This window comes from Anolis carolinensis, chromosome 4, assembly GCF_035594765.1.
Source record: "Anolis carolinensis isolate JA03-04 chromosome 4, rAnoCar3.1.pri, whole genome shotgun sequence".
NCBI classification, from domain to species: Eukaryota; Metazoa; Chordata; class Lepidosauria; order Squamata; family Dactyloidae; genus Anolis; species Anolis carolinensis.
Window position 1 is genome coordinate 101,375,266 of NC_085844.1, and position 26,548 is coordinate 101,401,813.

At 39.1% G+C, this 26,548-nt stretch overlaps 1 protein-coding gene across 7 annotated transcripts in view; it reads right to left on the reverse strand.

Moving 5' to 3' along the window:
* Positions 1-26,548, reverse strand: part of dnah5 (dynein axonemal heavy chain 5) — a 299,154-nt gene that overhangs the window by 228,587 nt on the left and 44,019 nt on the right. For 6 of the 7 annotated variants that reach the window (XM_062979391.1, XM_062979389.1, XM_062979387.1 and 3 more), the window contains 10 exons: positions 23,780-23,902; positions 21,573-21,788; positions 18,668-18,775; positions 17,170-17,255; positions 15,660-15,981; positions 12,188-12,394; positions 10,428-10,599; positions 8,333-8,478; positions 4,756-4,900; positions 777-1,022 (listed from right to left, as the gene is read on the reverse strand). In XM_062979391.1, the coding sequence (XP_062835461.1) occupies positions 777-1,022; positions 4,756-4,900; positions 8,333-8,478; positions 10,428-10,599; positions 12,188-12,394; positions 15,660-15,981; positions 17,170-17,255; positions 18,668-18,775; positions 21,573-21,788; positions 23,780-23,902 (1,771 nt within the window). The remainder of the gene's footprint in view (positions 1-776; positions 1,023-4,755; positions 4,901-8,332; positions 8,479-10,427; positions 10,600-12,187; positions 12,395-15,659; positions 15,982-17,169; positions 17,256-18,667; positions 18,776-21,572; positions 21,789-23,779; positions 23,903-26,548) is intronic. The other variant, XM_062979388.1, reaches the window with a different exon arrangement.

Here is a 26,548-nt window from a genome sequence, read left to right on the forward strand (position 1 = left end):
TATAATCAGCAGTATTACTTGTCTACTTCTTCCTTGATACATGCTACATTTACACATGGCTTCTTATAATATAGATGCCTAAGGAGAAACCAATTTGCTCTGCTAGTCTTGTCTTATATGATACCAGTGATACTGTAGACACTTTTCCAGGTTACAGGTATATTTGTATTCCCAATGCATTTCAGTAAGCTGAGATCAAAAAATGCCCCATCTAAAATTTCCCACAGGAAATATTCTGCATGCTCCATTATCATCTACGATCACCACAACGATCCAGTTCTATCAAACATAGTTTGTTAAACTAATAATTGTAATAATAATAATAATAATAATAATAATAATAATAATAATAATAATAACAACTTTATTCTTATACCCCGCCACCATCTCCCTGAAGGGACTCACTCAAGGTGGCTTAAATATGGTACAAAATGTCCACAAGACATAAATACAATTATCCATTAAACACAAACAATCCAAATAAAACCACAATAACATAACCAATAGCCAATAATACAATGGGCATGACCAGGCTATAAAAGGGCTGGGCATAGAATAGTGCAAGCAGCGTATTATAGGACCAGGGTATTGGATGAAGTGCAGAGAACAACATATTATCGGGCAAACCTAGAGATTGGGCATTTATGACTAGGGACTAGGCATTCTCAAATGCTAGCTAAAACATCCAGGTTTTCAAATCCTTGTGAAAGGATGTGGGAGACATTAAAACTATTTTTTTAAAAATGAGTCCAGCTGCAGAAGGAAGCAGTAGCTACCTAAGAAGCTGATAATAGAAGCAGCTTGAATGCGCTTGCGTATGGTCTCCAGGGTGTTGCGAGTAACCTTCAGAAGAGCATCCACATTGCGGTGGTTGAAATGAGACAGCAGCTCTTGGGCTTCTTCCTCTAGCATTTCCATTTCCTTCTTCTTTTTCTTAGTTAAAGGAGTAGATAATGCTGTTGAAAGCTGGCTAGGAGTGTGTGAGGAGGCTAAGATGTCTGGTGGGCCTTCATCTTCTGCTGCTGGGAAGAACAAGCAATTGAATTAGAGTTCTGCTCACCCTCTAAGAAAATTCTTAGTATTTGTTGTAGGGATATTGTGCCTTATACATGTAGCTTTATGGCTTCATGCTTCTTGGAAATCAAGATTTGTGCCATTGTATCTTATTCTCTGTTGCTAATAGGCAGATACCAAAGGGAATGTGACTGACATCTAGTAAATATTTAGAGATCTCCCAAAACCTGAAGATTTATGAAGTAGAAACAGCCACTTAACCCCAATCAAACTGGAGATTGTATACTAAGTCATGGGTTCTATAAGTGCCGCAATTCCAAAACAAACATATAAACTTCACAATACCGTATATACTCGAGTGTAAGCTGACCCAAATATAAGCCGAGGCACTTAATTTTACCACAAAAAAACTTGGAAAACTTGTTGACTCGAGTATAAGCTGGGGGTGGGAAATGCAGCAGCTACTGGTAAGCTTCACAATAAAAAACAGATACCAATAAAATTACATTAATTGAGGCATCAGTAGGTTAAATGGTTTTGAATATTTACCATATTTCAAAGAAAAACAGTAAACTAGGTCTGTAAGGGGACAAGGAGGATCAACAAAAACAATATGGTATCAACAATAACTTCAGAAGTATTGGGACCTATTTATAACAGGATAAAAAGGAGACTTTGAAAAATAATGCCTTTCAAGATGGTAGCCCGCTCCTTCTTTCCTCTCCCAACATCCAAGAAGGCTAGCCTTTCCTAATATCCAAGACAGCCTTCTTAATGTATCCCTTGCAATATCCAAGATGCCTCACTGCTACAGAATCTTGGGAGCTGTAGTTTGGTATGGTACCACCATTTTTTGGCAGAGAAAGCTAAGCTGTAGGAGTTGAAATCCAATCATTTACCCTGCCTATAGAGTCTATTTTATATGCACTTTTAACTATGATTTATTTGCTATTTTATTGTTTTGTGTTTTTATGATTGTATATGGCACTGAATATTTGCCTTTGCATTTGCAAGCCGCCCTGAGTCCTTTCGGGGAGGGAGAGCAGGTTAGAAATAAAATATAACAACAACAACAACAACAACAACAAGAACAACAATAAATACCCGGAGGCCTGAAGTTTGCCCATGCCTGCTCTATACTGCACTTTCTAGACCTTTCCCATCACAATCTGCTATTGAGCTGGATGCATGATTTTCAGCTTACTGAAGTTGGCTGTATATGTTTTGGCTGAGGGGGCAGAAATTGCCTTAAAGACATCTTGTGCAGCTTCCAAAACCCAATGTTTGAGAATATTTGCACTATAGCCAGATATTTCCAAGGTTGTATCCAAAGGGCTTGGCGAATACTGTATATACTCGAGTATAAGCCGACCCGAATATAAGCCGAGGCACATAATTTTACCATAAGAAACTGAGAAAACTTATTGACTCGAGTATAAGCCGAGGGTGGGAAATGCAGCAGCTACGGGTAAATTTCAAAAATAAAATTAGATACCAATAAAATTACACTAATTGAGGCATCAGTGGGTTAAATGTTTTGAATATTTACTGTATTTCAAAGAAAAACAGTAAACTAGCTCTATAAGTGGAAAAGCAACAATAACTTTATAATCATCATCATCATCAACAACAACAACAACAACAGCTTAATTTGTACCCTGCCCTATCTATCTCCCCCTGGGGACTCAGGCCGGCTTCCAACATAGTAACAGGCAAACATATAATGCCTACATAAACAATGCAGAGCTAGATATAGATCTATCATTATGTATACTAATTTCACATGTGTATTTCCCCCTGAAACCTTTGCAAATCCTCTCTCTATGTGCATTTTCCTCCTGCAATATTTCCAAGCCCAATTTTCCAATTTATCAATGTTTATATCTATCTAGACATCTGTGTGTGTGTGTGTGTGTGTGCGCGCGCGCGCACGCACATTTTCCCTCTGCACTTGCAAACATGTGAGGGTAAAATTCATTTAACAGAAAGGAGGAAACCATGAAAATGAACACAATCTGGCCACCAGTATTTAAAAAACTCCAAAATCAGGGCAGTAAATAAAGAACTACACCCAGAAAATGGGAATTCCAGACAGGAAACATTCAGGGCCAACGAACACCTCCCAACAAAAGGTTCCCCCAGGCAGGAAGCAGCCAGGTTTTGAAGCTGCAAGGCTATTCAATGCTAATCAGTGGCCAATTGCAGCATTCACACTTGGCTCCAACAGACAAGAGTTTTTTTCTCCCACCCTGGACATTAGTCCACTGATATATAAACCCCACTTCTCTAGTTTCCAATAGACCTCACATCCTCTAAGGATGCCTGCCACAGATGTGGGTGAAACATCAGGAGAGAATGCTTCTGGAACATGGACATACAGCAACCCAGCCAGTAGGCTGTGAGGAATTGTAAGAATTAAAATCCAAAACAATCTGATAGAAAACTGGGAGTTGTAGTTTGGCACAGTACTGGCTCACTTTTGCAGGGAAGGCTAAGGACCTTGTAAACGGAAACTCCCATGATTTCATGACATTGAATCTATTGCAATTGAGCTGTATCAGAGTGCATTCCTTCTTCAGCATTTGAGATTTCCCTGACTAAGGTTTCACTTTTAAGAAGACTCTCCTGTTACTGGTCCTTCCCCTTTAAGACTAGCTCGCTCCTCGCTGAAGTCTGCAGTTTGGAAAGAAGCAAACGGGGAAAGAGACTTTTTTTCTTCCTCCTTTTGCAGTGTCTTGAAGAGCGGGGATAGATCAGGAGAAAGAAGTTTCTCTAAGAGGAGTTTCTCTGAGGTGCCTTGTTTTGGTTTGGAGCGAGGAGGGAGGAGGGAAAAAGAGGAAGAGTCTGGCAATGGGCTCTGGTTTTCAAAGGGAGACTCTGCTGTTTGGGGGAGGGGGCAGCTTCTCCCTCCCTCCCCAGGAGCCCAGCCTGATCCATAGGGCCACGCTGCTGCCTGCCTTCTGACTTTTGATGCTGCCTTTTTCCCTGGCTGCTTGGCCCTTGTTTGCTTTCATTCTTGATTATTTGGCTGCCTCTTTGCCTTGTTCCCTCCTTGTCTGCGTCTCCTCCGGTTGTTTTCCTCCTGGCCCTTTACTGCCTCCTTCCTCCCAGTGTATTACCTCCCTTCCCCTTCTTCTCTCAGACTGTGGGGCCTCTCCCTCTCCTTCCCGGTTTGCTCCTCGCCTCCTTTCTGAGAGAAGAGGCCAAAGGAGGAGGCGGCGCTGCCGCTCCTTCTCCTCCTCTGCTCCCCTGCATGGCGTTCGGAGCCAGAGTCTTTTTTCTTTTAGCTGCCCACCTCACACCAGCTTAATAGCTTGACTCAAATATAAGCCGAAGGGGACTTTTTCGGCCTAAAAAAAGGGCTAAAAACTCAGCCTATATTCGAGTATATACGGTATGTATAAAACAAAAAGAAGTGTGTCTGAATCAGCAAACATGTATTTGAAGCAGTATCAAAAATAAGAATTTTAAGCAGAGGAATAACACATGGCCGATAGTACAGTATGCTAGATACAAATTTTCTCAGAGACATAGACAAAGCTTAGGTTTATAGAAGACAACTTTTACAGTATTTTACTCTGAAAAGTTAGATTAATTTTAGAGTTGATACTTTCTTGAAGTAACTCTGTGCATAAAATTTACTCATTTAAAACGGATACACGTAAGTTTATCCATCCTAAGCAAAATCTAATATTTTAAATGAAACAAACCAGACAGATGATAAACTGATTTACTAATTACCTTCATCAGTTTCCTCAATTCTGCTTTCAGTATCATTTTTGTTTTGTGCCTCTAAATCCAATAACATGTTGATAAGCTCATTGGTTGCTTCTTCTACTAATGAGCTTTTCAGATGAAGCTTGTATGCACCCTTAATACAGAGTTCCTGCAAATAAATGGATTATCTATAGTAGTTTTATTTAAGTCTAGTTTAGCAATGTCAAGGCTCAAATTATATCATGTGGTGCATATACAAAGGAAAAGATCAAGCCAACTTTGAGAGACATGGATTGTGTCTCATCAATGTTCTCTAATGGAAGACTCTTTGCAATAGCTGAATTTTCTATGAATAGAGGGAGAGGGGAGTAATGAATGATGTGCTCCTGTAGTTTGACCATGTGCTCCTGCAGTTTGCAATACAAAGGAAGGCTGAAACGAAAAAAAGTCAAACCCACATTCTGGACTTTAGGAGAGCTGACTTCCAAAAAATGAAAGAAATGCTGAGCGACATTCTATGGACGCCAATACTAAAAGACAAGGGAGTCAAGGATGTATGGGAGATTTTCAAAAGTGAAATACTCAAGGCGCAAATGCAAACAGTGCCAACAAAGAATAAAAACAAGACAAGTGCAAAGAAGCCAGAATGGATGTCCAAAGAACTTCTAACTGGTCTAAGACTCAAAAAAGACATGCACAAGAAGTGGAAAAAGGGAGAAATCACCAAAGAAGAATTCAAACGAATAGCCAACTCCAAGGTCATGTGGCCATAGGCATGACTGCATGGAGCACCACAAAATGAGTTCAGACTTGCCAGAGACATTAAAAACAATAAAAAGGGCTTCTTTGCTTACGTCGGTAGGAAAAGGGAGAACAAGGAGGCGATAGGGCCTCTGCGAGGAGAAGATGGGGAAATTCTGACGGGATAGGGAAAAGGCAGAACTATTTAATGCCTTCTTTGCCTCAGTCTTCTCACAAAAAGAAAGCCAGCCTCAACCTCAGCAACATGGAGTGGATGAAGGATTGGGGAAAATCCAACCCCAAATAGGGAAAGAAGTCATCCAGGAATACCTGGCTGCTTTAAATGAATTCAAGTCTCCAGGGCCGGATCAATTACACCCAAGAGTATTGAAGGAACTAGTGGAAGTTATTTCGGAACCACTAGCAATCATTTTTGAGAGTTCTTGGAGAACGGGAGAAGTCCAAGCAGATTGGAGGAGGGCAAATGTGGTCCCTATCTTCAAGAAGGGAAAAAAGGACAACCCAAACAATTACCATCCGGTTAGCCTCACGTCGATACCAGGCAAGATTCTGGAAAAGATAATTAAGGAAGTGGTCTGCAAACACTTAGAAACAAATGCGGTCATTGTTAATAGTCAACACGGATTTACCAAAAACAAATCATGCCAGACTAATCTGATCTCTTTTTTTGATAAAGTTACAAGCTGGGTAGATGGAGGGAATGCCATGGATGTTGTGTACCTGGATTTCAGTAAGGCCTTCGACAAGGTCCCCCATGACCTTCTGGCAAACAAGTTAGTCAAATGTCGGCTAGGCAAAAATACGGTTAGGTGGATCTGTAATTGGTTAAGCGAACGAACCCAAAGGGTGCTCACCAATGCATCATCTTCATCTTGGAAAGAAGTCACGAGTACAGTGCAGCAGGGTTCGTCCTGGGCCCGGTTCTGTTCAACATCTTTATTAACGACTTAGACGAAGGGTTAGAAGGCACAATCATCAAGTTTACAGACGACACCAAACTGGGAGGGATAGCTAATACTCCAGAAGACAGGAGCAGAATTCAAAATGATCTTAACAGATTAGAAAGATGGGCCAAAACTAACAAAATGAAGTTCAACAGGGACAAATGCAAGATACTTCACTTCGGCAGAAAAAATGAAATGCAAAGACACAGAATGGGGGACAATGCCTGGCTCGACAGTAGTACGTGTGAAAAAGATCTTGGAGTCCTCGTGGACAACAAGTTAAACATGAGCCTACAATGTGATGGGGCGGCGAAAAAAGCCAATGGGATTCTGGCCTGCATAAATAGGGGTATAGCGTCTAGATCCAGGGAAGTCATACCGCTCTATTCTGCCTTGGTCAGGCCACACCTGGAAAACTGTGTCCAGTTCTGGGCACCACAGTTGAAGGGAGATGTTGACAAGCTGGAAAGCGTCCAGAAGAGGGCGACTAAAATGATAAAGGGTCTAGAGAACAAACCCTATGAGGAGCGGCTTAAAGAGCTGGGTATGTTTAGCCTGCAGAAGAGAAGGCTGAGAGGAGACATGATAGCCATATACAACTATTTGAGGGGAAGTCATAGGGAGGAGAGAGCAAGCTTGTTTGCTGCTGCCCTGGAGACTAGGATGTGGAACAATGGCTTCAAACTACAGGAAAGGAGATTCCACCTGAATATCAGAAAGAACTTCCTGACGGTGAGAGCTGTTCGGCAGTGGAACTCTCTCCCCTGGACTGTGGGGGAGGCTCCTTCTTTGGAGGCTTTTAAGCAGAGGCTGGATGGCCATCTGTTGGGGGTGCTTTGAAAGAGATTTTCCTGCTTCTTGCAGGGGGTTGGACTGGATGGCCCGTGTTTCTTTCAACTCTACGATTCTATGATTCTATGATTCCCTTTTCCAACTGTAACTAATTTCATATTCTCTCTGGGGGTTACCTCCATCACTTTCTAGACATCTCAGTATCCAATTTGTGGTGGTGGTTAAACCAGATAGCCAAAATCACCACCAACACTCCATTTAAGCATTCTTAAGTACTGGAATTTCAGCATATTTATATGAGAAATTATCAGGCTTGTTGGTACTATTTCATGTGATTTATGGTAAGTATTCATAGATGCATGTACATAAAGTTTTCTTTAGGCAAAGATACAGACATGGGTACTTAACTTCATTATATTACTTTACATGGAAGGTATTTTTTATTCATCACATCATTTTATATGTATACTTTAATAACAAAAATTTGTATATACATCTCTCCATACAGGTCTACTACAGACATTGAAATAATTAACACCTAAGAGAAGATGGTCCTTCTAAAGTATTCCACATTGACTTTTATCCATCAACATTGTTGTCATCATCACCATCATCATCATCATCATCATAATCTAGTAGTACATAAACATATGTCTATTCTTAGTACCCAATCAATAAATGGCAAAGATGACATGGACTGAACTACAGACAAAGCATGAGGATGAACGGATCTGATTTTATGTTTGAAATTTATATTTTGTAATTTATATAGTATTTTAATAGTTTTAACTGTTTTATGCATTGTTTGATATTGATTTTGTATGGGCATCGAATTGCTGCCATTACTGAGTCCCTTCAGATGAGAAGGGCAGGATATAAATGTGAGAAATAAATAAATAAATAAATAGTATAGCCATACCAGTATCAACATAAAACAGAACTTTAGGACAGCATTTCCACACAGTTATCAGTCTATGGTTTCATTAGAAAGAGCATACATTTCTGGAAGCATTCACACTGCTTCCATTAGTATGAAAGCAGAAAAGCATAGCTAAGGTAATTATCCTTCATCTCCCCTAGAAACTAGACCTATACAACAATACCTTTGTCATGTGAAGAAATTGCTCACAGGTCAGTGGATCATCTTCTGGAAGGTTGGAAAGGGGCACTGTGCTCATTTCTTGAAGAACAGCATTAATACGAAATTCTATCAAGTCATTTATTCGATCTAGCAGCAGCTCAAGGTCAGCTTCAAAGACAAAGGGGAGAGCGAATATAGTTCACAAGTCTGTGACTTTCAGAAATGACCTTTTCTTCTTTTTAGCAAGAACTTGTTAATATGTTAAGAGAATATGGAAACTTTTTAAACCATCATTAAATAACATCCTTCTTCAATAACAGTCAGACTGTTTTTCAGCTTGAAAACATCTAGGAGGTCAGCAGAAAAATACAAAGTGTAATTGTTCTTTATAAGAAACTCAGAAGTGAGCCAAAACTGTGCAAAATGTTTTGATACAGCCCACAAAGGGCTGAGGAGGTTTGTTAGCTGGAACTTTAGCTGCTATTAAAGAATAGCATAGCAGTATTAGGAAAGTATGACCTACAACAGAAAAAAATAAAAAATATGTATGTCTTCAGAAGACCAGGTGTTAACTGCCAGCATCAGTACTGCCACTATATTTCCCATGCACAACATATCATTTTGTTACAGTTTGGTCAGCAGCTATGGCCATGAGCTTCATGGATAGCCCTAAGTATTAGTTTACCCATATCTCATCCAAGTGACATCTTCACGTCAGCAAAGAGAAGAGGACCAGGTCCATGTTATCCTGACATATCAACTAGCGATAGCAACAAAATTCAAACAAAAGGTGAACTTAGGAATTGTCTTAGCTGACTGTCTTCCTGCTATCATTTAAGGCATTTTATCAAAGGGTGCATCTACACTGTAGAATTAATGAAGTTTGACACCACTTTAACTTTCAATGCTATGGAATCATGGGAGATGCAGTTTTACAAGGGTTTTTGTCTTTATCTGTCTAAGACTTTTGGTACTTCACCAAAGCACTATTTCCAGGATTCCATAGCATTGAGCGGTGACAATTATAGTGGTGTCAAACTGCATTAATTCTGCAGTTTCAGGATTCCCCACACCATAGAGCAATGGAGGTTGGGAGATGATTTTTCTCCTTCTCTTCAGGATGGAGACCTGCTGTAAATGTGTCCTGGCATGATTTGCCAAGAGATGGCGGAGGGCCTAGGCTGCTCATAAAAGGCAACCTCACCCTCCATATTTCCTTTTGGATTTCTTCAACCCACCACCACACCTCCTTACACAGTTATAATTTTGGTTACTACGGGCCAAGTAAGATCCCCCATTTACCCTACATTGTCATGTAGAATCGGACAATTGGCTATGGGTGGTGTGTAATAGGTCTCCATGGCAAGTGTCAGGGGGAGATACGAACCGGAGATACACCTTGAGCATTTTTGTAGAATGGGAATTTGAAACTGCCGCTGGGTATCCTGTGATATGCAGGGTTGGAGAAAAATCTCCTGTCCTTGGGGTTGGTCTCTAGGGCTTTGCCATCACTGGAGGCTTGGTGGCCTGGAGCCTTCCACCCTCTGACTAGCCTTTCAATTCAATGGCCTGGGAGCAACTCTGATTTTCTAAGATTCCTCTAAGGCAGTGGTTCTCAACCTGGGGTCCCCAGATGTTTTTGGCCTACAATTCCCAGAAATCTCAGCCAGTTTACCAGCTGTTAGGATTTCTGTGAGTTGAAGGCCAAAAACACCAGATTGAGAACCACTGCTCTAAGGGGCTATGGTGTTTTCGCCCAACAGGGGCTGGGGCTGATCTGGGGAGACTGATGGCCCCAGCCACTCCCATGCCAAATTTAGATTTGGTCATTACAAAAAAACAATTAAATAGGTAACAGTCTATTTCATCTCAAAGATGGGATAAAATAAGGGTGACTTTATTAGCTGTTACTAACAGCTAATAAAGTTGCCCTTTATTTTATCCCATATTTGGTGTTGGATCTCTTTATTCCTCAGGTTGGGCAGCAAAGACGCAGCCAGTATTAGAAATACTGGATCTATCTGAACTAAATAGTCATACACAAAGTCTCATCAAGAATGTGTATGCTTATAGCTCTCTTGGGGAAGTATCAGACATTATCCCGTTGATAAACATACCAAGTTTGTCCAATATATTCTGCAAGTACATCTCAATATTTAGGGATGTCCAAGTCAATGTGGTCATTCCAGGCTGCATAGCCTCATCCACTTTAGCCACATGAGGAGCCATTAGCACATGAAGGGGAGCTTGGATTTTGGATTTGACTCTCTTATATTCTTCCAGCATCATCTGAAATAATAACCATATGGTGGAATCCATTGTTCATTTAATATGCTATTGACTTTAAGGCTTATTTGCATAACCTACATATTGCACCTGGCTGGTCTTGGCAACCATGTTGCTGTTGCATTCCCAGATAAGCAGGCAGAAAAATCAGTCTTCTCAAGTCCATGTTAAGTGGTGGCCGTAGCCTTTGGTGAGAGTTATTGGAATTGCAGTGAATTGTACTGCCGAAGGCTTTCACGGCCAGGATCACTGGAGTGTTATGTGGTTTCTGGGCTATATGGCTGTGTTCTAGCAGCATTTTCTCATGATGTTTTGCCTGCATCTGTGGTTTGCATCTTCAGAGGATCTGATGGTGTTAAAAGCACCCCAGGTATATATATTCCACTTGCTTTACCATCATCAGATCCTTTGAAGATGCCAGCCACAGATGCAGGCAAAACATCATGAGAAAATGCTGCTAGCACATGGCCATACAGCCTGGAAACCACACAACACTCCACTACTTGTGAATGGCCACACATTTTCAACTGCTACTTTAAAGAGCACCGGATTAGCATAATTCACTTTCTCAAGGTGGATGACATAAGAAGTAACATTACTTTATCTCACCACTCCACTTTATATCTCCTCAGATTTTACTAGACAGAGAACTACCTCCAAGACTGCAATCCTGTTTTCTACTATAGCTATGCCAGCCTAAGTAGTGGATCAAGAGACAGTGCAATTTCAGAAATAAAATCACTACAGACACCACATAGGAAAGGGTGACATTAAAAGTTATCTCAAAACACAAAACTGCTCTGATGATGTCATTAAGCATGATTCTTAAGCAACTGTATTGATTATGCCACTCAACAAAAAGAGAAATAAACACCTTCATTTTTCAAGGCAATTTTCTCACCATGAAATTCCTCTTGCTTGCCCTGAGAACTAAGTAAGAGGAGCCAAACCCTAAGATTTGGGATCCCAAACTCTGATGGCTTCTGTGCTGCTTATGAACTTTCAGAACAGCTTGCCTGACAACTGAAATGGCTATATTTTCCAATCCTGTGGTACCCAAAAGTATATTCACTGGCATGACAGAGCATTGCACCAGCCTCAGTGACAAGGAAGATTCTGTGCAAATTTAACACTATATGTATACATTCATCAGGAAATACTATGCAGCTATTTAAATAAGAAAGGAAACCACCTGATCAAATTAAAAGTACTAGAGATTCCTAAACAGGTTTTTTTTTTATGATGCTGTTTTCCATAATAATATTCTGAAGAAAGCCAAAATGATTGTGCATAAGGACTTTTCCACCTGGAGATAAGTTTTTACACTAGCAGGATGGAAGCTTGTCCTTCACATTTACCGGTATTTAGGGCAGTGGTTCTCAACCTGTGGGTCCCCAGGTGTTTTAGCCTACAACTCCCAGAAATGCCAGCCAGTTTACCAGCTGTTAGGATTTCTGGGAGTTGAAGGCCAAAACATCTGGGGATCCACAGGTCAAGAACAACTGATTTAGGAATTGCTAATAAAATTGCATACAAAGTGCTGGAATCTCTTGAAAACCCAACAGTCATAGTTTAAGCAATGCAAAAATACCTGCAGTTTATTCACGTCCTGTTTGTAAGAATTACTTTTTTGCTGAAGAGCAATGGCAAATGGTGGTATTTCTAGCCCCATGCGAGCCATGCACTGAGTTTCCCTTATTAAAGTGAGAATCTCTGGATCAAAATTCACAAATATTTCTCCATTATCTGGAGCTTTCACTAGCAATGATGCCTGAAGACCTGCTTTAGTTAGCTGCACCTGTACACAAGAAATGCACATAAGTTATCAGGCAATGTAAGAATTGTTTAGACTGGCTTTTTCCAAACCATTGTTAAGCAGTGATGGAAGCAGATTCAGGTTGACTATTCCTTCTCTAAAATGCTTGGGACCAGAAACATGGTGTATTTTGATTTATTTATTTTTTTGTAATTTTTGAATATTGGATATAAAGAATGAGCTATCTTGGGGTCAAGTATAAATCAGAATTCATTCATTTTTATAATTACACACATAGCCTAAAGGTAATTTTATACACTATAGTTTAAATAATTGTGTACATGAAACAAAGTTTGTGTACAATAAAAACAAGGGAAAAGGTTTTTAAGATCATGTCAGGTGCAGCTATGGTTTTATAAGGTTTTTTTGGATTAAATCTGAATTGTTTTTTATTCACTTTATTTAAATTGTATTGTAATTATTTTATTGTTAGCCACTTTGAGTCTCCTTATGGAAAGAGAAAGTGGGATATTATTATTATTATTATTATTATTATTATTATTATTATTATTATTAATAATAATAATAATAATGATGATGATGTCATCTCAGCCATTCATGTTGACAATTTGGAATTTTGGACTTCCAGATAAGGGAACTAGTATAAGCATCTGACCAACTGTGTGACAAACCAGTGTCGGAATTCTATTCTACAAATTAGTTGGAATGATTATGAAAAAAGTTTTAATTGTCTTTTTATGAAAATGTTTCAACATCATCATCATCATCATCATCATCATCATCATCATCATCATTTAATTACTTATTAATCACCCTCCATCCAAGATGCTCTAGGCGATTTACAAGCTAAATTGTAAAGGATAAAAATACATACATACAAATATTGATAAAATTAACATAAATCAAAAGCTCTAGTAAAAAGCCAGGTCTTAAGTGCTAGGGTAAAAAGCCCTAACTCACGCATGGCTCTCATATAGGGCAACAAGGCATTCCATAAGGCAGGGTCAGAAATAGAAAAAGCTCTACATCTGGTCCTTTCCAAGTGTACTTCTCTAGGACCCGGTATATAAAGTAGGTTGCGTTGGGATGGTCGTTGCAACCGATGATGGGAGAAGGAGAGACGGTCCCTACGATGGGCCCTGGCCGTAAAGAATTTTAAAGGTCAGAACTAGCATCTTATATAGACCACGGTAATCAGTTGGAAGCCAATGCAAATGCTGCAGCACTGGTGTTATATGGCATTTCATGGGTGTTCATGTGAGTAGCCTGGCTGCCGCATTCTGAACAATACGGAAGGCCAACATACAGGGCGTTGCAATAGTCCAGCCTAGACGTGACCGTGGCATGGATGATTGTTGCCAGAGCCTCATCAGATAGATAGGGTGCCAGTTGCCTCGCTTGTCGTAGATGGAAAAAGGCCTGTTTGCTAGCAGCAGCGACCTGAGCTTCCATTGTCAGCTGCGAATCCAAAACGACACCCAGGCTCTTAACGGTAGGCGAAGGAGATAGGGCAGCACCATCAAAGGTGGGTAGCAAATGGGTCAGACCAATCGAGTGGCCATGCCAGAGAATCTCAGTCTTCGCCGGGTTCACCTTCAGTCTACTAGCACGTAACCAGTTCGACAGAGCCTCCAGACATAAGGTGAAATTGTCTGGTATTGACGTTGCTCCAGGCTCCAAGCGCAGAAGGAGTTGGGTGTCGTCTGCATATTGATAGCAATCTAGGCCGAAACTCCGAGCCAAACTAGCAAGGGGACTAACGTAGATGTTGAAGAGAAGAGGGGAGAGAATTGCACCTTGGGGTACCCCACATAGGAGGGAACATGGATATTTGTGATCCTCTGACAGAAACCCGATGGAAACCAATAGATTTAATACTGACAGATAAACTGTTTCTTACAGCAAGCCACAGATTTTCTCATCCTCGTTATCATCAAGACTTGGAGCATGGGCTTTCTTTTTTTCCTTTTTCTAGATCAGTGGTTCTCAACCTGTGGGTCCCCAGGTGTTTTGGACTACAACTCCCAAAAATCCCAGCCAGTTTACCAGTTAAGATTTCTGGGAGTTGAAGGCTAAAACTTCTGGGGACTCACAGGTTCTAGATAATGCTTTCCATTCAGTGTGCTTTGGAATTTACTACCCAAGAATCCCAGCCAGTATTACCCATGGTCAGTGATGAAGGAAGCCATAATCCCACACAACTGGAGAGCACTAAAATAAACAAAGATGATCTAGACCAGTTTTAGTCCAAAACTATTTAGCTGTTTGTGATTTCTTTATTTTATCACTTTTAAACTTATTTATTATGCAATTTTTTGACATCAAATAATAATAAAAAATCTAGACCAGTGATTCTCAACCTGGGGTCCCCACTTGTTTTTGGCCTTCAACTCCCAAAAATCCTAACAGTTGGGATTTCTGGGAGTTGAAGGCCAAAAACATCTGGGGACATCAGGTTGAGAACCACTGATCTATACAATTCAGACTTCTTCAAGGCCATAATTAAAGGTCCCTGTCTGACTCTCCAAATAATTTTAACAGGTGATGCAAATAACTCCACCTTCTGTATGTCATTGTCAAGTCAGTCTCCTATGTGCAGAAGGCCTGAGCTGTGATACGCATCTCACCTTACTACAAAATATCTCTAACGCTGGCAAAGCAGAATTCGATGTCACACATTTAACTAGTCATGTATTCTTAAAAACACACACTTTGGTTTTGGTAGCAAGGCTCCAGTCTTTCATCAACAGAGTGACATGTCCTGAAGCTATAAAAAGAACCTGGGCAGAAATGCCTCTAGATAACATTTTATGTTTAATTTGTACTTTTTGTAGAGTTTGAGGATTATTGCATTGCAAAGCTTAAATCCAACAGCTAGTCTCAATTAGTACAGAGCTGTTGAGTCAAATGATGGACTCTACACTTTTGTAAATTAGCAATTGAATATACACTCCAGACAGCATGCTGCAAGCCAACTCGAGAATATGAAAACCGAACCTGGAGAAGCAGCAGTTGTTGTTTTAAATAGAGTTATTGAATATTTTATAAAATCAACCATAAAAGTCATTAGGCAAACATTAAAATCCAATCATTCATTAAATCCTAGAAATATTCTAATAACATGCTCGCCATTTTTCAACGAGGGAAATGACTACAATGCATGGCTAACTGCTATCACAAGAAAAAACATAAGACAGTTAAACTCAAGTTTTTTAGATGTGATTGGCATTGAGAACAAGACATGTCATGTAAATTCTCTCTGAAAATATTCAGCATTCTGTCTTACCTGTTGAAGCCATCCTCTGTGATAGACCACCTCAAACTCTAGAAGGATTTTAGCCACCCTGTTGTAATTGTGGATAATGGGCCTTGCTTCTGCTGTCTGCAGAACTGTGGAGTTCTTCTGGAAAAGACTTATCGGCTCCTGGATTCTCTGAAAAAGCTGCCGTGCCCACAAGATCTTACCAGCCATTGGAGGAAGGTTACGTCCTAATGGGGGATCATTCTTTTGCTTGGAGTAGAGTTTAGAGACCACATCAATTTCATGGCCATAATTCTGGAGGATTACCTGGTATTTCTCATCAATGCCAAGTTTGGGGATTCCTAGCCTAATATGGAGGAAGAACTACCATCAGTAGTGGATAGTATACTGGTATTTAATGCAGCATAGTTTCTTAACATAGAATAACGCAGGTTAAAGGGACCTAAAGAATATTTAATACAGCCTCAGTATGTGAAACATTGGTGTCATCAACGTTGATTCCACCATAATGACAATATAATAATAGTCTTTTGTTTGCTGCAAAAGGAAAATCAAGATTGAATTTAACACTAAATCTGGATGCTAAAGCAGACCCGTTAGACCAATTGAGTTTACATAAATGTTGATGAAATGTTTTCACTTAATTGAAAGGGATTACTTTCATTTAGGACTTCCAAATAAATGTAGGCCTGTCATTTGCTTGAACCACTAATGTGTCTGGACTTCAAGATACAACCATGAACAGTGGCCCATAATATGCTGTGCCATTTTAAAGATATGAGACAACTGGTAACAGATATGATCTCTGTCAACAGATAAATACATAATTCATCTTAACCTCAGATAAACTCTGAATGTGGCTAATTTATGAAATGAGATGACAAGACCTTACTGTTGCTGGAATGACGCAAGATAATGCAACTGTATGGGATCACATTCAGTATTAGTGAGCAGGATTTACAATATTTAGTTCAAAAGCAGACAGAGAAGAACTGCAAATATATTTGTGCTTTACTATTTATTTTTATTTTATTTATTTATATGCTGCCTTTCTGGCAAGATGGGATTTAAAACAGTTCACAATTCTTTTAAAAAGATTGTAAGTAAAACATTTGTTTACAAAAGTTTTTTTAAAAAAAACAACAACAACAACATGCTGAACACATTCAAAGTTACCTCAAATGAAACTGAATACAGTAGAGTCTCGCTTATCCAACATTCGCTTATCCAACATTCTGGATTATCCAACGCATTTTTGTAGTCAATGTTTTCAATATATCGTGATTTTTTGGTGCTAAATTCATAAATACAGTAATTACTACGTAGCATTACTGCATATTGAACTACTTTTTCTGTCAAATTTGTGGTATATCCTGATGTTTTGGTGCTTAATTTGTAAAATCATAACCTAATTTGATGTTTAATAGGCTTCTCTTTAATCTCTCCTTATTATCCAACATATTCGCTTATCCAACGTTCTGCCGGCCTGTTTATGTTGGATAAGTGAGACTCTACTGTAATGTCCTTTCTTTACCTTTCAAATTTCTTCAGCATATATAGAGTTCTTTCAGTATTTGCAATGTTTTCAAAGGTAATATCCATGAAAGTCTGCAATTGTTGCTGTAGGAGGAAACCATGAAGATGTTAGTTAAGCATATTGTGAAAAGTGGGCTTCATAATTCACCAGATTCTTATATCAGAAGAAATCCAAATAGGACACAGTCATACAGAGGACCTTTCTTCTAAAAGGCTAGAGCAGGAATGGGGAGCCAGAGTTGCAGCTGATGAAGAGGGAGGTTAACCATTTCATGCTCATCTGTGGCACATTTCCCTAGCATTTGAGTAAGGAGGCTTGTTCCCAGTATAAGTGTTGCTACAAATGAGATGGGGTAACAAGACAAGACTGTAAGTCAGATATGGAGACTCCATGGTTCAGAAGTTCTCTGTTCATTAATTAGAATCACTGTAGGAAAACACCATATTCAACCTCCCAAATGTTGTTCCTGAATATGCTCTTTTACTTTCTTGTTAACCCTTAGGGGAAAACTTTAAACACTGAAGACATACAGCTTAACTGCATGAGGGATGCAGAAAACCATTTGGAAAGGGTTCATGTTTTCTGCTGTCACTTCACAATTCTATCCAACAATTATAAAGAGGAGAACTTGTTCTACTGCACTGGAAATCAGCATATGCTGATACCTGTGAATTATACCCTTAAATTAATTATATGTTCAACAGTATTTGTGCTGGAGTAAGAATAATTTCTGATGACTGCTATCTCTATAATAGGGCTTCTTAAACCTTTCAACTTAGGACCTCTTTCAGCTCAAGAAATGTTTATGTGTCCCCAGTATATAGGAATATAAAATAAGTATAAAAATCAAACATTTACTGATAACAAATCAGCATTTGCAAGACTTCCTAAACAGGCTGATTTTCCTATTTGTGAAGTACAGCTATAGCATTTTCAGCAGAGTCCACTGTAAATGCGGCACAACAGATTCATGTAAATGTCTAAAGCAACCACTAAGGACCTCATCACATGGGAAAATTTCCCCATCGTAGATCACTTCATTCATGCAGACAACACGGAGCCAGTCAGACCTCATAACATGACACACAGCTACTTCCGGCGAGGCTTCATGCTGGCTGCATTCTATGAGGGGAAATTCAGAACATGGGGGACTGCTCATGTTCAGATAGAAAAACATGGTGACAGTGCTGGAGCATGCTGGAAAGGTGCATGTTCTGGCATGTGATGGACAAACAGGTGATGCGGCGTGCTGGGTGATTGATTTGCCCCACTGCCCCATGACTTGTCTTGCTGCCCTAGAGATCTCCCCATTATCCCCCACATCAAGGCCCTACTTGTTATGAGGTCCTTAGTGACATTCAGAAAACTTTTTCAGGACCCCAACTAAGTTTGGGTTTAAGTTTAAGACCACAGTTTAAGAAGCAGTGCTCTATACAAATGGAGATTATGATTAACAACAAAAAAATGAGCAAAATTTGAAAAGAATTCAACCTACGTGAAGATCATTGCTTTGCTTGCAGAACTCTTCATAGTCTTGATCAAAATCAGATTTCCGTTGATCCAAGAAGTTGTATTGCTTTTTTTTCATGGTGGTTACAATGCCCTAAAGGTAGTTGGGAAAGGGACTTTTAAAGTAGTAGTACTCATTTTCTCAGTAAGAATTCTAAAGAGAGAGTTAATATTTTTCCTAAACCCAGCCCTAATACTGAATTCAAAAGAGAAAAAGAAAAGAAGCTCCATATCCTAAAAATATATTATGGCAAGCTTGAACATAAAAACTAGGGCAGCATCCATTAATTAGACAGTGTTTTTTTCACATAACATATTTTCATTTTTTTTAAACTTCAAGTAAAATAAGTTTCCAAACATGCAAAGATATGCAACACTTTGTACAACACACTCTGGTGCACTTATTTTGGGCGGGAGTGGGTGGGACAGAAGACACATAGAAGCAGGAAAATGTACAAGTTTGTAGAAATTAAACACAACATTATTTTCTCTTTATTAAAAGGTCTCCAAGGAGAAGCAAGCTATCATTTTCATAACCACAAGGCACAGCATTAGTAGCCCTGGCATAAGTTACCTCCCATTGTTCCTGCATTGCCGCAGTCTGTGAAAATGAAAGTACAAGATAGCTTACTACATTAAATATGCATAACTTTGAGGACCCAGAGTTCTCTAACAGCCCCACTATTCTTTCAGGTGGTGAAAAATTACAGTTCTAGGCCAAGATCAGTGTGACTAAAAGACTCAACTTTGACTCCTGATTCAGTCACTGCCAGCTGGACACGACCTTCCAACATCATTTACCCCCACTACCCCACCACCCACAACTTAAGTCTGAAGTTATCTGAAGGCATGCAACAACAATCCTTATTAACTTGATTATTTCTTCAGCCAAAAGAAGACTCACACTATCCATTGAAATACTGGTAAATTTATGTTGGTTAAAGTTGTTCTTCATTTTAAATATTGTACCGTTTTTCGGGGGGTGGGTTGGGGTTGTACTACAAATAAGATATGTGAAGTGTGCATAGGAATTTATTCATGCGTTTTTCAAATTATTATCTGGCCTCCCCAACAGCCTGCGGGATCATAAACTTGCCTTATATTTTAAAAATTTAAGGACCCTTACTCTAAGGTTATATTGCTGAATTTTCTATGCCACTTCTTATCTCAGAGAGAAAGGTGTTAAATCTATTCCTAGATAAATCTATTCCTGCTGCTCCCATGGAGGTAAACTGTGAAGATGATGAAAGCATAGAAGCAGTTCTTTGGCCTGAACCTACATGCCCCAATTTGACAATATCATTAAGATGGCAGCATGAATGAGTTAACTTTGGACACATAAGTCTAGAGCAGTGATTCTCAACCTGGGGTCCCCAGATGTTTTTGGCCTTCAACTCCCAGAAATCCTAACAGTTGGTAAACTGGCTGATCTAGAGCATGTTAGCATCACCATCAAGCCACCAACATGGTTGACACTAGCTAGGTGGATCTGGGCAGATAAGCTGTTTACCCACCTGCCTCGTGTTTAGGACACACAGAAATGTAGCAAGAGCACTGAGCAGAGCTCCAGACCCATACACCTGAAAACCAGTGCACTGCAGTCAAATAATGGTGCTCCCATCTCTAAAATGGATATGTCATAGGCAACATACTGAAGATGCGGGTGCTGCCAAGTCCAGTCTTGTGGGCTACAGCTTCACTCAGTGCAGCCTTCAGAGATTAAAGTTGTCTGATAACTTATAAATTAATCATGGGAGATGCCACCAAAGGTTGTTTTTCCCTCCCTTCTCTCCCAAAACATAAAGTCAAGCCTGGATAAACAATAGGATATATGTGATACAGATATAAATTTACCAGTTTTGTGATCCTTCATCATCTGTTATCAACTCAGCATGATAATTTGGGCAAAGTGATTTGTCTTATCTGAAAACCTTTGACATGTATACATTTTCCAGACTCTTGCATTTAATCTAGGGCAGTGGTTCTCCACCTGGGGTCCCCTGATGTTTTTGGCTTTCAACTCCCAGAAATCCTAACAGCTGGTAAACTGGCTGGGATTTCTGGGAGTTGTAGGCCAAAAACATCTGGGGGGCCCAGGTTGAGAACCACTGAGCTAGGGTCATGTGTGGAATCAACTTAAAAGCTCCTGAGTCACAATGCAGTCATGCAGGTATAGGAATCATAAAGGCATGCCCCACATCTTGTTGAACTGCAACTCCTAGTATTCCCAAATATTGTCTGTACCATCTAGGGCTGCTGAGACTTGAGAACCATAGGATTTCTACCTCTGCAACTAAGGGACTTGTATATGCAGGTTAATCTTATTGAAGCTATCTGTTAAATTGGAAGAATAGCAACCCAAATGATAAAGTATTCTACCATACATTTCCTTTTCTTTCATTTTAACTTTCATGTTCACATTAAGGATTGTAAACTGGTTGTCTTGTTTAATAAATAGCAAAAACAAATAACTCCACATCTTCAGCTATTTGAAAAACTAAATTTAGTTCTTCTCTTTGTAAAATGATCACAAAAACAATTCAGACTGAAGGCTCAGCGATTTCACTGACACTCGGTGATTTTTCCATACGGTCTATCAACCATATTTTAGTACATGGAAACATGGCTGCAAGGGAGAATTGGCAGGAGGGAAAAATAACCTCACAACTCACTGTTGACCTGTGCTTGGATCCTTCAAAACCCCATCCTTGGCAAGAAGAGTCAAAGATGTGGGGCAAAAAGAGCCACAGGCTGTATGTTTTTATGTGTCCTTGAATTGGAATAGAATTTAAGAAGAGATCTCACTTCTTTAATTCCTAGATCAATATTTTGTAGACTTATTCATTTATCTCAACTACTGAGGATCAAATCCACTGAGGCATTTTGCATACCTGATATTTTGTTGCCATCACTTCTAGTCCTTCCATCTTGGAATCTTGTAAAACTGAATAAGTTGTGATGATATCAAAGATTTTCATAATCTTAAGTAGGCGGCGATGAAACGTTTCAAATTTTCCGAAGATATACATCTCACTAAAATCAAACTGCCTTTCAGCTGGTCTCTGTTCCAGTTTTTGTTTGGTCTTGTGAAAATAGTTTTGGTATTCCTTCAGAACATGAACAAAGACAAAATAAATAAACAGAACAATGTGCCATGACAGAGTGGCATGCATATTTAAAGCACTTGGGATGTTCTATGCTGTGTATGCTAAAATACGTTTTTGTGTAATTCAAGTGTAAGTTCTTAAAAGGTATGCTCTCAAGCAAAATGCACCAATGTTCTTTCTTCTAAACTTATTCACACTTCCTCAATCCCATAATTTCTTCATCAACACTTACCAAAGATATTTTACTGCCTCTGACAAAAAATAAAAAGGTACAAAACACCAATAGAACACAGGAGTCAAAATAGTCAAACTAAATGAAAAAGTGAATGTAAAGAGGATATTATGAAAACAATGCTACACAAAATAGGAGAATTCTTAACCTAAAACAACCAAAGTAAATAAGTAAGCAATGTAACATGCGGTGGACAACAAACAATTATAACATGAAAGTGAATGTAATGTATACAATATTGCAAAGGCAGCAGATGATTATCATGAAGTAAACACAGTATAAGGATTAAAGTCCATAATACAAACAGCTCATCAGTGAAGCTTGTTTAGCTTCTTAGCATTCATTACAATTACAGATATTTATGATGGTATTCTGCATTTCATCTCCGTTGATAAAGGATGCATGTTTTGAAGACTTGATAAAAGTTTGATTTTCACAATTTATAAGCTTATTGCCATTACAGTCCTTGTATTCAACTCATTATATTACAAGTACAGCATTTTAGTAGAGCTTGTCCATCATCTAAGCACACTGTTTAAATGTGCATGGTTTGAAAATCATCAGTCATACTTTTCTGACAATTTTTGTTTGTAATGTGGACTTCAATCTTTTATTTCAATTTACTTCATAATAATCATCTGCTGCTTTTGCAATACTTTATATATTACATTCAGCTTCATGATGTCTGTTCTATACAACATGTGTTTTAGTTACATTGTTTGCTTGCTGATTTTGGTTGTTTAAAGTTAAGAGTTCTTATTTTGTGTATAATTGTTTTCATAATGTTATAATATTGACATTCACTTCTTCAGATGGTTTGATTATTTTGCTCCCTGTGTTTTGTATCTTTTTGAGAACTTCTGTGGTTTTGTAGTGAAAGAACAAAAAGTGCCACTCTCCCACTCCACAAACAAAATGGTACTGGTAACTCAATATTACTTGAATAACATTTTTCACTATATCTGAGTCAGATACCCACATTTAGGGGGCTCAGGGTAGCTCATACAAGACATAACGCTCTGTCTTCCAATAGAGAAAGATGTCCAAGAGTACTCAGGAGGAATAGTGGAAGGAGTACACCTACTATCCTTCAACATCCACCCCAGTTTAAGGCTCTTCCCATGACCTTGTAGCACCTTAACTTCCTTCTTGTTTACAAGTTCCACTCAGTGCACTTTGCCCAGCTCATTTTATGTTTTTATTGCTGTGTTTTTCATGTGTTTTATAATGATTGTGATTTTTTAATGCCTTTTAAATTTATTTGTGTGTTTTTGTATTTGATATTACTGTATGCTGGTTTTATATCTATAAGCCGCCCTGAGTCCCTCTGGGGAGATGGTGGCAGAGTACAAAAATAAATTATTATTATATTACTTGGCATAGTTGCCTTACTCTGTGTCATAGTAGCACCAGCCCACTTCTTAAGGAGCCGCAGTGGCGCAATGGGATAAACCCTTGTGCCGGCTGGACTGCTGACTAAAAGTTTGGGTTGCTAACATGAAGGTTGCTGGTTCAAATCCACGAGACGGGGTGAGCTCCTGTCTGTCAGCTCTAGCTTGCAGGGACATGAGAGAAGCCTCCCAGCAGGATGGTAACACATCCGGGCGTCCCCTGGGCAACATCTTTGTAGATGCCCAATTCTCTCACACCAGAAGCAACTTGCAGTATGTTCTCAAGTTGCTTCTGACATGATTTTTAAAACTTCTTAAATGTAAATTCTAGTAAGTTTTGATATCTCATATCATCTTATAAAGCTTACCTGCTTAAGCCTTATAGCAGCTTGTATTTTTTCCAAAACTACATCTTGTGGCTGATCCCAGATTGTGGCAGTATTGTTATTAGTAATATAAGCCTTGCAAGCAGTTATCATTTGATTTGTAACCTTCAACGAAGAACAAGGAGCATCATTTTTGTACACTGTTGAAACACTTTTAAAGATGTCAATTTATCAGACTACCTATTACACAAAATAGGTATCACACTGGTCAAATCAGCCTCTTCAGAACTTTGAAGCCATGACAGATGGTGGCATCCATGTTACTCGTACAGGACAACAAATACACTTATTTAGGCTGAACTTTAAAAGAGCTTTTCAAGATTCTGAACCTATTTTAGGGATGGGGTTCAGCACTTGGGAACCTCTTTCAAAGCCTGGACAAACCCCATTGACAAGGAGCCTAACAGTCACCATTGTTTTTCAGGTCCCCTCCCTAAAAGTCACATGGAGAAGGAGAAGCTAGTGACCAAATTCCTGTTACTATTGTTTTCTTCTCTTAACACCTTCGTGTGACTAATTTATCCTGCTCATCCCTCTCTCTCTCTCTCTCTCTCTCTCTCTCTCTCTCTCTCTCACTCACTTTGTTGCACACCAACAACTGAGAATTTAGAATAAGAAATTTCATAAGGCTAAGGAAATGAGAAAGTTCAGATTTCAGGTAGGAAAATGCTTCACTTAAATAAGACCACAGTGTGGTGGCAAACACATGATAATGTTTTTTATCAACATGCACCCATTTCAAAGGCAAATTAAGCCTACTTTCTACAAATTTGGAGGCAACTTTAAGGGAGAGGGTTCAAACAACAGAGACTCCATTATGAAGAGCTATTCAGATTTCCAAGTATTTTTCTGAAGGACAGAAGTACTGTAACAATGGACATAGCTTGCTTTTCCTCCCTCTCCTTCTTCATGATTCACAATTAACTGATTAACATACAATTACACTGTTAGAATTCACATATTTTAACACATAGATGTGTGTGTGAGTGTATTAAAGTATGTATGTATCCTTAAATGTATGTCAGTTAGGCATGAGCGAAATCGTCGGATCCCTCATAATTTGGATTAAAATCTTATATAATCCGATTTGCGAACCTGGTTCTGACGCTGGTTATCACGTTGGATCCAACCCGTGATTTTGAAGCATTCTAGCCAAATGTTTTGAATGGCTTCGAAATTTGATCGGGAATGTTTTTATTTGAAAAAAATGTATGTCCTCTGCGTGCCTCCGTACACGTCTCCTTGAAAAGCGCCTGACCGTAGCGCCACGAGGCATTTTGCGGGGCGCGCACATAGCGGGTGGTTGGGCTCCAGGTGGCTCCAGCTGGCTGGCTTTTGCAGAGCTGCGGCATCAATTGCAGCCATTAGCTAAGCCATTGAAAAGGCATTGCATGGAAAGGGAAAGGGCTTTTCTTTTAAAAATTTAAAAATAAATATAAATATTAGAACTTAACTGAAGGAAAGGGTTTTGCTGGGGGTTACTCTCAGTCTGCTCTCTGCACATATTCTGGCGCTGGGACAAATTTAAGTCCCAATGCCTTGCTTGCTCCTTTTACCAGTTGGTGACTGTTTGCTGCCTTCCCCAACCCAGCCAGCGATTCCATTTTATCTTCCTTCTTATCCACACAGGTTACATTTGCAATAATTTATGATTGGACCTGATCAAACAAATAATTGTTCCAATTCGCCATATTCCACTTTTTTTCGTCTTTCCAACCCCAAGCTATTACTGCCTTCCCTGCAAGGATCATCGCTTTGAATAAATCTTGATATTTTGCATTGATCTTATTGTTTCCTAATATTCCCATCCACATCAATTCCATGTTTACTTGAAGTGATATTCTAAATCATTTCTCTATTTATCCTGTTATTTGTCATTTGGACATTCCCAACACATGTTAGCGTACCATCCTTTGCCTAATCCACAGTGCCAACATGTTGAACTTTTATCCCTAATCATATTTGCTAGCTGTGTTGGGGTACGGTGCCATTTCCATATGAATTTCCTTTCCATTTCTTTGTACTTCTCTATTTTGATTTTTGTGGCCTCTCTTTTTAAGTTTTCTATTATTTGTCTTGTAAGTACCCCCTCTTTTGCCATTTGTCTTGTAATGTTCTTATGATATATTCCTCATCTTTGATCATCCCTTTGTATTACTCTCACCAGCCCTTTTTCTGAAATCTGTTCTTTTTTATTATGTCTTCTATCATACTCTCCCTATTTCCATATTTTCCTTGTTTCAGTTTATTATATAGTCCTAAAATTTTGATCCAATTTTTGTCTCCCATCTTATCTATTATTCTTACCTATTATTATTATCTATTATTCTTATCTATTATTCTGTTTATGAGATGGCCATTCATCTATATATATAAAAGGATAAAGTTGTGGGGGCAGTGACTATAACAACAAAACTAAACATCCCAGAAATACGAAACTTGGCAATACAATGCAAAAGCCTTGCCTCCCGGTTACAACAACACAACCACACCACAAAACCACAATCCGGACCCACAAAACTCACAACAACACATCATGACTATAACAACACAACTAAACGCCCTAGAAATACAAAATTTGGCAACACAACGCAAAAGCCTTGCCTCCCTGTTGTAACAACACAATCACACTACAAAACCACACTGGAGCCACAAAACTCACAACAACGCATCGTGACTATAACAACACAACTAAACGCCCCAGAAATACAAAACTTGGCAACAGAACGCAAAAGCCTTCCCTCCCGGTTG